At 39.9% G+C, this 10,666-nt stretch overlaps 2 protein-coding genes across 4 annotated transcripts in view; one reads left to right on the top strand and one right to left on the bottom strand.

Moving 5' to 3' along the window:
• Window positions 1-702: 702 nt before the first annotated feature.
• Window positions 703-8,397, top strand: hmces (5-hydroxymethylcytosine binding, ES cell specific). Of its 2 annotated transcripts, none has more exons than XM_024292509.2 (7): window positions 703-872; window positions 955-1,183; window positions 3,486-3,629; window positions 3,704-3,853; window positions 7,637-7,791; window positions 7,857-8,049; window positions 8,114-8,397. In XM_024292509.2, exons 1-7 carry the CDS (start codon window positions 718-720, stop codon window positions 8,288-8,290), a joined length of 1,203 nt encoding a protein of 400 aa, XP_024148277.1. In that variant the 5' UTR covers window positions 703-717; the 3' UTR covers window positions 8,291-8,397. The 2 variants fall into 2 exon arrangements, with proteins under 2 accessions (XP_024148277.1, XP_024148278.1); XM_024292510.2 differs by having other exon boundaries at window positions 748-872; window positions 932-1,183.
• rab7a (RAB7a, member RAS oncogene family) overlaps window positions 8,389-10,666 on the bottom strand; it is a 5,341-nt gene continuing 3,063 nt past the window's right edge. For both annotated transcript variants that reach the window (XM_024292512.2, XM_024292511.2), the window contains exons 4-6: window positions 9,964-10,182; window positions 9,726-9,854; window positions 8,389-9,651 (exon numbers count right to left, since the gene is read on the bottom strand). In XM_024292512.2, the coding sequence (XP_024148280.1) occupies window positions 9,556-9,651; window positions 9,726-9,854; window positions 9,964-10,182 (444 nt within the window). In that variant the 3' untranslated portion in view covers window positions 8,389-9,555. The remainder of the gene's footprint in view (window positions 9,652-9,725; window positions 9,855-9,963; window positions 10,183-10,666) is intronic.

Raw genomic sequence — 10,666 nt, forward strand, 5'->3', positions numbered from 1 at the left:
CGACCGTCTAACAGAAAAACACAGTTTGAGGGAGTCATTCAATAAGAATACACACATATGAACCTCTGGAGGTACTTGGTGGTACTCCATGATATATTTCAGATTTTTATTTATAATATGTTCTCATAAAAATCTTAAATATATAAAAAGTTAAATGATGCTATCCATATTTCTTCTTTGAATATTTTTCATTAAGAATATACTTTAAAAATATAAGAATAATGTACTATTAACCAAAATCTTAAAAAAAAAGTCAAGTGCTTTTTCTGTCTGTCACAGGAGGCGTGGCATAATGGGAGGAAAGGCAATATTTTGGGGGTTCACATGACTTTTTTTTTTTTTTCAAATTAAAATACAATGTTGGTGTAATATTTAATACAATACTCGAGACATTCCAGAAACAGAATAAAACCATGAACAATATAAAACAGAGATAGTCAATAAAATAGAAATATTTGTGGGGTCTGCTCAATCAGAAGTAACAAAATTAAAACGTTTTTACAATCTAAATGTTTTTATTAATTTCCTATTTCATATTTTTATATTTTCTATATAGATAGGCTAGATATAATTTAGGATCTGTCTTTAAAATTATTTAAAATTGGGATTTTTTTCTGACCATTTTTTTCTTATGAATATAATATTTTGCTAAAATCATAAGGTTAATTATAAATGCTTCATTGGAGTGGTAAATTGAGTCATTAATCAAATAAAATCATGTCGCACGTGACGTTCTTCCTCCTTTATGTAAACCTCTCGACGGGGGCGGAGCCATTGTACGGGACGGATTCGCGCCAGAGCGGACGCTGTCGGAGGTTCTCCGTGACGGCTTGCTCGGTTCACTTCGTTAGAACTAAATCCCAGTTGAACAGGTAAACTCAGCCAAACTAAACTTCTGTCGTTTGACGTGTTAGCTAACCTGCTAGTAAAGGTTTATCTAACCGTCTGCGGAAGGGTTCCTGAGAGCGGCGCATGCGCAGTTGTAGTCAGAGGAATGTGTGGAAGAACGGCGTGCACGCTGGCTCCGGACGAGGTCAGCCGGGCCTGCGTCTACCGAGACCGCCGGGGACACCGCAGACAGCCCCGCTGGAAGGACGGAGACCGGGAGAAGTACCGGCCGTCGTACAACAAGAGCCCTCAGTCCATGAGTCCGGTTCTGGTGTCACAGAGACATTTTGATGAGGTAACTTCAGCTGTTTTCACCTCTAAAAAGTAAACGAGTAAACTCTTACAGCTTAACCACCTCTGCTGTCAAACATCTGGAGGTAAAAATGCAGAAATGGGGCAGTTGTCTGTAAATGATAAAACTCTGACTGTAGGGGATAAGAAATACAACATAGAGACATTAAAGAGTAATAACTTTAAAATAAAGTCACTCTCCAGTGAAATAATTGATTTATGTGATTCAGTTCTTTTAGAATTCAAATTTCCAAATACATTTTCAAATCACAATATACATCAGTCAACAATTGTATTCATATTTTTGAATTATATTTTATTGTGAAATTGTAAGATTAGAAGATGTATTCAGTAATTTCTAAGTTAGGTTTTACAATTAATGATAATATTTTACAGAAACACCTGTTCCTGTAGTGCTGCATTTCAACTCTTATTCTGAAATCTAAAACATTTATTTTATTTTGAGAAATGCAATCATTTCAGATCATTTTTTTTAACAAGTTTACCACAAATTGTTTCATTTGAGCTGTTAAAATATCAAAGAAGCTTCAAAACAACAAACAAACAAAAAAAAACATTAAAAATGAAACATGATTTAAACTAGGGCTGGGGATTATAACTTCCAGAAACGATTCGATTTGATTCACAAGAGCCTTAGTCGATTCGATTTTGATTCTTCAATTCAATCCAGTTTTGAGTTTACACATTTATCCAGATTTGTTTAGAAATACATTAATAATCTACTATATGATTTGAATATATTTATATTAATCTTATCCAGTTCACATACTGTAAATGTATCTGTGAAATAATGAGATTGTTAATATCATCCAGAGTTACATGGATTCTCTAAAGGAGAAGTTCTAACTAAAATGTTCAGATCATTAACATTGGAAACATTGTTCTGCTTCTCCTGGAGGACGTTTCAGTTTGACCACTAGGTGGTGATCACGGTACAGAAGTACACCTTATTCCAGAGGAAGAAGAAAGAATGTTTTAGACCACAAGTGGTTACTTTAAAAGAATATTTCCTTAATAAAAAAATGTGAAAATTCCTGTGAGTTTATGAAGATGTTCATTTAGTCAGCAATGCATGTTTAAGTCGACTGAGCGTTAGCATTAGCTGTCCTATGGGAGATTCCATTAAACGTTAGCATCAAGCTAGCTGACTTTAGCTTTATGTGCTAAAACGATCTATATTTTTATGAATTAATTATTGATCTATTTAGTTTAAATCGATTCAAATCAAATAATTGATTTATTTAAACTAAATTGTAAATGTAAACTAGAAACTTGCATTACTTGCAATAATTTTAGTGGGATTGATTTTTGCTGAAAGTAGTCACTGAAAATGCTGAAGCTTTTTACTGACAATGGTGATGCAATTTACTTTAATTGCTGAAGGGATTTGCTGAAAATGCAAAAACTATTTACAAAATATAAAATTTGCTAAAAGACTGGAAATTTAGTTAAAGAACTATGAAAGAGCGCTGAAGTTGACCTAAATTTCGGAATAATTTGTAGTAACAGCTGAAAAATCTTTAATACATGCCAATTTTCTAAAATATTTAGTGTGTTGCTTAAATATGAGCTAAACTCCAAATTAGTCTCAAAAAAACCTCAGTAGATTCCATATTAGCCAAAAGAAAGCTAACTTATTGCTTAGATACTTGCTAAACTCCAAAATAGCCTAAAATTCCTCAGTATACTAAACTAGTCAAAAACTTTAGCATGTTGCTAAAATATTAGCTAAACTCCATTTTTTTTAAATAACTGTAAAAGATGAAAACATAACCCATGAAAATATTTAAAGGTTTGTTGTTAATCTACTTAAAATTTTGAAATATGAAGACTTTCTCCTTCATTTCCTATAAGGCATATTTTGCTAAATATTTAAAAAACTATAACATTTATAAATACCAAAAGGACAAGCAGTAATGTCCTGAACGAGCTGAACGTGATCTCACACTGCGTTACTGCCCGTCTAAGTGTCATAAACACTTATTACCTTTTAAAAGGCTTCTTAAAAATATAAAGTTTGAATAAGTAAACTGTCTCAAAATGAATTGCAAAGCGCAAGACTTCCATTATTGCTTTGCACCGCCCTCATAATTTCTAGCCAATGACTGAAGAGATCTTTAGTCACATGGTTTTGTTTACTGGCTTTGTTTCAAAACATAAATCTCAGTCAGACCAAATGCGAGGTTTGGGACTGGATCCGGACCTACAGACTTTCCCTGTTTGAATACATCCTAACCCTTAAAACCGTGACTGACATTCCTGTGTTTTTGTGGTGTGTGCCTTAGAGTGCTCCTGCAGATGAATGCGTTCTGGCCTCCATGCGTTGGGGTCTGATCCCTTCTTGGTTTAAGGAGAATGACCCAAGTAAGATGCAGTACAGCACCAGCAACTGCCGCAGTGAGAACATCCTGCAGAAGAAGTCGTACAAGGTGTGTGGCGTGTCGTCATCTTTGTGTCCTAAGTTTGTGTTTTTGCAAGCTGACCTGTCCTCCCTCCCACACAGGATCCGTTACTGAAGGGACAGCGCTGCGTCATCCTGGCTGACGGCTTTTATGAGTGGCAGAAGCTGGAAAAAAACAAGCAGCCTTTCTTCATCTACTTTCCTCAGACCAGGACTCCAGACCAGGACCCAGAGGACCATCAAACTAAGTCTGTGAGTCCAGTTCAAACCAGGAACCGGCTCAAAGTCCCTGAAGTCTTACGCCTGGTTCACCCTGGACGCTGAACGGAGGCCGCTTCCATTCGACGCCCTTGTTAACCTATGGTGTCGATCACACCAGCCGCGGTCCTCCGTGGAAGGCTTGTGGCGTACAGTGGATCGTTTCGGCGTCTGGTCTTTTTTGTGGGCGGGCCGTGAGCGATCTGCGGCAGGAAGTTACATCAAGATACATGAGAAAATCTGGTTTATTTTCAAAATATAACCAATTTTTCACATTAAAACACCCAAGATTGACAAATGTGATCATGTTTTTGTATCTAAACAGACTGTAGAGATGAACATAAACATACAATCACAACACACACATACACTCACACTTCTCTCTGTGAGTCTCAACAACAGATAAATTAAAGAAGTGTAGGTCTACTAACTACTTGCTTCTTCTTAGCAGAAACATGGGCTCATAATTTTAGGTTATTAACTTACCCATGATGGCAAAAACAAAAAAAAAGTTCTAGCAGAAGCTCCTGTCGACCGTTGCAGAAAAATGCTCATCTGGTGTGAATTGCAGGAGAGCGGATGCCGCACACACTCCACTCCGCAACGCTTCGCGACGCTTCCGCATCCAGTGTGAACCTAGCGTTAGTCCCTGCAGGTGGATACAGACTGTCTGCGGAGGACAAATGGTCAAACCCGTACGGGGGACTCAGGTGACCCACAAGAAATATGAAGGTCAGAGACCGCTCGGTGAACTCAGAGAAAAGGTTCATCCACATTTCATTCTAAGGGCGACAGGTCATAGTGAACACTTAACACGTAGGAGAGACGCAGGCGTGTCGTACGGATGTATCCTACAGGCACTTGGGTATCACGTGCACACTCCGTGCATGTCGCATGGGAATTTATTGAAAACTGCTCTTAAAATTGCATTTCTGAGCATTTCTTTGTGTAAATTATGATAAAAAAAATGTTTGAAAAAGAGACCATTTGTGACATAAAAAATATGCTGCTCCCTACTCTGAGTACTCAGCAACGAGGAGGGGAAGAGGGGCGGTGTTGCTTCACACCAACAGTCCTGCCCACCACTCCCAGGTGAATGAACTCCTGTCGCTCTGCAGAAACTATGGCCCAATCCAAATTTTTCCCCTTCCCTTCAGTCAGCCCTCCAAACGGAGTTATGAAACAATATTGTCTAATATTTCAGACGTCACTTTCATTCAATGACGTCATCAACATCACCGGTCCGCTAGCATTAGCGCGGAGCTTCCACCACTTGAATATACACAACAGCGGTTTTATAACTTTAAAAAGGTCATGCTACAACAAAAAGTCATGACTTACATTTAAATGTAAACTTCTGTGGTTCAGAGAACACCAAAGTGAAGAAAAGCTCTTCTCAGCACGACGCGGTTCAGCCTCGCGATGAAGGACTTTGTATTCCTTCACTTGGAGGGTCGGATTTAAAAAAAATATTCCGGGCACACTTGACTAAAAATACTCCTTCAAATGGAGGGGAGGGAGAAGGGAAGAATCGGTTGCGACAAAAGTTGTGATGTTTTTAATATAATATTGTTTTGAAAAGCACCTAAAAAATGTTAATTATGAAATAAACTTCACATTCTCATATTCCAACTCTTTATTGTGACAGATGCTCTAGGAAAATACTTCACCATCACCATATATAATGCTGCTGTGATGTCCTTTAACTTGGATAGAACTGTGAAACAAAATGAACTTTTGGTCCTCGCTGCTCATAGTAACACAAATATTTGTGTGTTGATTTAGACATACTTTAGAATAAAATTACATTTTACAGTGAAAAATTATAAGACCGCTCCGTACCTGCACCGCGCCGCGTGCATGTTTGCGCTTGCACACCTGCACTCTGTCGCGTGCATGTTTGCGCGCAGCAGACCGCCACCCTTCCTGCGGGGTGAATGTTCACGAGCGTCTTGAAGTAAAAATAAAAGAGAGCACGGCTCCCGGTATGAAGTCAGAAGAGAAACAGTCCGGAAGCTGCATCATCATCCATGACTGTTGTCACGGTAGATTGGTAAAGTTGTGGTGAAGATGAAAAGTTGCAGGGTGCGCAACAAATCGCGCCTGGAGGGTCTAATAGACCCGTTTCTATCGCCCACACAATATATATCGTCATATTATCGCCCAGCACCAACTCACTACTTTTTTTAAACAGCGAATATGACATCACTGATTAACTAATACGAGCATTTTTTTGACTATTTATGACTCCACTGTGTTCTGATAATGAATGTTATTGGTTTATTTAATTTTTTTTTTGCAAAAATTTTTCAAATGCAATGCATTGTGGTCTATATTTGACAGCCTACTAAGCATCGATGCAGAGAATTCTGGGAAATTTCTAGGGCTCTCCGTTTTGAAATTGTAAATTCATATAGCACTACAAAATGTCAAACAACGATGTAGTGAGTATAGGGCTAACATGAACGATTGTTTTAATAGTCCACTAATCAATTATTATTTTAACGATAAGTCGACTGATCAGATCCTGAGTAAACTGGAAGTAAAACTGACATTTTAACCTTCATTAGCTTTAAACTTTTAGGTGTTTAATCTATGTGCTAACTAAAATAAAGATGATAGTTTCTTAAACTTTAATGAATCCTGCAGCTTCTTTCCTTCATTAGATTCTGTCCTTAAAACTTAAATCTATTGAGGTCGACATCTGAAACAAAGAACTATTTTTCACTAAAGTTTTGTTCTCTCTGACTCAAATAGAACTAAAGTTCATTTTGTGGTTCTGAACGTTCTCAACTGTATTCAGCTTCTCTACACTCTGACTCTATAGAATTCCAGACTGTCCGATGTTCTTGCTGGTAGCAGGAAAGTGATGATTTCTCCATGTCTGCAGAAAGACTTGATCTCTTTGGAGAGCAGATGTTCCTTCAGAGACATTTCACTCTGATGGGTCCAGGTTGCAGGGATGCACACAAACATTTAGCTAACAAGTTTGCTCTAATGTTAGCTTAGCTTAGCTAGACGATGATCCCTCTTCATCGTTATCATACTCAGTCACAACCTGCTTCCTCTTCAGGTGTTCATGATCACTGCAGTGCTGCCATCGAACACAAGTTCTGCCTTGTAGAGACTGCATTGGACACTTTTGTCTTTTATTTCTTATATTTTCCACTTTCATGCTCCGTTAGCATGTTTTTACGGTACCAGAGTTCCTAGAACTTCCTGTGACATCACTACTGACTGAATTAACACTACTGCACATGTGTCAGATTTTGGAAGATGCAGCAGTAGAAAGCACGCACCGTAGTTTAAAGATGTATCCCTTCCACTCTCCTTGACTTGTTTACATTAAAAGTGGGGTCATCTGGACCCCACAAGACGGTGCGCTGAACTATTTTTATCATTGATTTTTGAGTTTCACTAATGTCCATGGCAGACATAAAATCCTGTCCACCTTTGTCCACATTTGTCATGGAAGGAATCACATATCAACATGTGGTTGGAGTCATCTGGACCCCAAAGAGAGAGGAAGTTATTAATAAACTATTTTAATAGTTGATATAGTCGTGACTAATTGGAAATCCTAGGTGAGTCGTGAAGGAATTTGGACATAGCCACGTCCTTTTATGATTTTGGCTAAAGCAGTAATCATATTTAAGACCACTGGGTACATTTGAAAATAGATGAAAAGATAATCAGACTGGGACGTTAAATGGAGGTTAAAAATCGTCCCTCAGACCCGGACAGGTAGACTAAAAACGGTGTTTTTTTGTTGTCCAGGTGGAGGGAGCTCCTCCTGAGTGGACTGGATGGAAACTGCTGACGATGGCCGGTCTGTTTGACTGCTGGACACCACCAGATGGGGGAGAAGCTCTGTACTCGTACAGCATCATCACTGTAAATGCTTCTCCAAATCTGCAAAGCATCCATAACAGGTGAGACGGATCAGACGTCATCAGGACCTCCAGAGCCCACTTAAGCCTCTGGAACTGTGTTTTAGGATGCCAGCGGTCCTGGATGGCGAGGAAGAAGTGAGGAGATGGCTAGACTTTGGGAAAGTGAAGTCTTTGGACGCCATGAGTCTTCTTCAGTCTAAAAACATCTTGACCTTTCACCCGGTGTCCTCGGTGGTCAATAACTCGCGCAACAACAATCCAGAGTGCCTTCAGCCGCTGGATCTGAACAGCAAGAAGGTAGTTCCTGCCCGAGGTAGAGTTCAGACACGACCAGCTTCCTGATGAGAATGTGTCCTTACAGGAGCCCAGACCCACGGCGAGCAGCAGGATGATGACGAGTTGGCTGTCCAGCGGCTCTCCTTCAAAAAGTAAGGAGGCCGGCGTGAGTGAGAGAAAGGAGGACGGCAAAGCAAAGAAAAAGCGGGAATCCTCCGGAACTCTTCAGCAGTGGCTCCAGAAAAAAGCCAGGACCAAATGAACTGCAGAAAGCAAAGTGTTTGGACTTGACCATGTTAGTCCTTGGTTTACAAAGAATTTTATCACAAAAAGTTAAATAAATCCTTCCACTCTGTGTGCTTGATTCAAGACTTTTATTACCCTTATTACTTGAAAAGCAAAGACATGTTGAAACACTGTAGATGCTGTGCATTAATCATATTTATAATAATGGTTAATGCCACCCCCCTCCCCCCCAAAAAAACTAACTTTCAGTGTTACAGTATGTATGCTAGTTTAGTCTATATTTCTACATTTTAACATAATACAAAGAGACAGTTAAAGATCTGATTGGTTAAAACAAACGTCGAGCACTTGAAGCGACCGGCAGAGTCCGTCAGATTTACAGCAACTTCCCCGACAATGATCAGGAGGTTTGAGAGAACAGTTGATGGTTTAAAGAAATGCACCAGATAACATTTCTCATTGATGATATTATTGAGAGAAACTCCTCCACGTCTGCTGACGGGCTGTACTGTCACTAAACAAAACAAACCTCAGAAGAACGGTTCTTACATGAAGGAGCTTCCGTGACAGCTCAGAGCGAGTCGTCTGACGGAGCAGAGAATGACAGCAGAGTGCAACACAACACACAAAAGAAAAGGTCTGTACACACTTGTTGGACTTGCCTTCATTAAAGATTCTCAATTATTCCAATGTCTCCACACCGAAAGCTTCATGTGGTGATCTACATGTGCATATTTACAGCAGCTCCTGCTGAAGTTTCTGAATTTACCGCGTCTGTGAGGCCATGGAAACCATGGCAACAAGTGTGGTCTAGAGTGAGAGTAATTTAAGCCACGATACGATGAATAAAATATGGGCCGGCGGTTTCCTCTGTTCGTGCTGCAGGAGAAAAACCCACCACTGCTGAAATCTCACACATTCCAACACATGTACAAAATAATGCTGCCATTTCCCACTTGGAGGTATCAAAATAAAAATGAGGGCCAAACTGGCGAGTGAAAACAGCCGGAAAATGACATTAGCTTAGCACACCGGGCTGTGAGAAAAGGGCAAAGACTAGGAAGTAAATGCCATCACATTTACTTTGATTCTTAGTGGAGCTAGGATCGGGTTTTTGTAGAAAATGTTTTTTTTTTGTATACACAGAACTGATTGCAGCATGTTTGTGTGTATTAATATACTATATGAGTGGGATGCTGCTTTTATATTGGGGTATAACACAGTAGGCAATGGGAAAGGGATATATAGACAAGGCAAGACAGGGTGGCGACGGCGACCTCCTCAGCAGCTGCAGGGCTCTGACGACTGCTTGGCCGGCTCGGGTCGGCCCAGTTTTATCGGCTCAGGGAACTCGTTGTACAACTCCACTTCGGTTTCCTGCATTCAGACGGTACAGTCAGTGAGCGCTCGCTCTGCCTCTGTTCTCCCAGGAGTAAAGGAAAGGCTGTTACCTGTTTGAGAGCATTGCGCGCGATCGTCTGGAAGGCCTGCTCAACGTTGATGGCCTCCTTGGCACTGGTTTCAAAATATGGGATGTTGTTCTTACTCTGACACCAAGCCTGTGCTCGTTTGGTTGTTACCTGAAATGCAAAGACCACAGTCAATCTTTAATTGAAGGAAAAACCTGTGTGGCATTCAAACAGAAACACAAGGCAATGGCAAAGAAGAGAAACAACCAGATCAGTTCACCTGTCTGTTCTCCAAGTCGATCTTGTTGCCCAGCACCACAAACGGGAAGTTCTCGGGGTCTCGTGGACTCGCCTGGATCAAGAACTCGTCTCTCCAGCTGTCTAGGGTCTTAAAGGTGTTGGGCGCTGTCACGTCGAACACCAACACGCAACAGTCTGCTCCACGGTAGAACGCCACGCCTAGAGACTGGAACCTCTCCTGACCAGCCGTGTCCCAGATCTTAACCACAGCAGAAAGGAAGTAAGTGAAAGGTCAAGGATGCTGCTCTGATGCAGAAACTAGGGTTGGGTTAATAAAATCAATAAATTGATTTGAAGTCATTTCAGCTTAAAAGATCAATAATCGATTCATAAAAATATAGATCGATCTAGCACATAAAGCTAAAGTCTGCTAGCTTGATGCTAACGTTTAATGGAATTTCAAATAGGACGGCTAATGCTAACACTCGGTCGACCTAAACAAAGATTTCTGACTAAATGAACATCTTTATGAACTCAGACATGAATTTTCCAAATTCCTTGAAGGAAATATTTTTTAAAGTAACTATTTGTGTCTAAAACATTCTTTCTTCTTCTTCTGGAATAAGGTGTACTTCTATAGCACGATCTCCACCTTTTGTCCAAACTGAAACGTCCTCCAGGAGAAGCAGAACAATGTTTCCAATGTTAATGATCTGAACATTTTAGTTAGAACTTCTCCTTTA

Source organism: Oryzias melastigma, linkage group LG7 (assembly GCF_002922805.2).
Source record: "Oryzias melastigma strain HK-1 linkage group LG7, ASM292280v2, whole genome shotgun sequence".
NCBI classification, from domain to species: domain Eukaryota; kingdom Metazoa; phylum Chordata; class Actinopteri; order Beloniformes; family Adrianichthyidae; genus Oryzias; species Oryzias melastigma.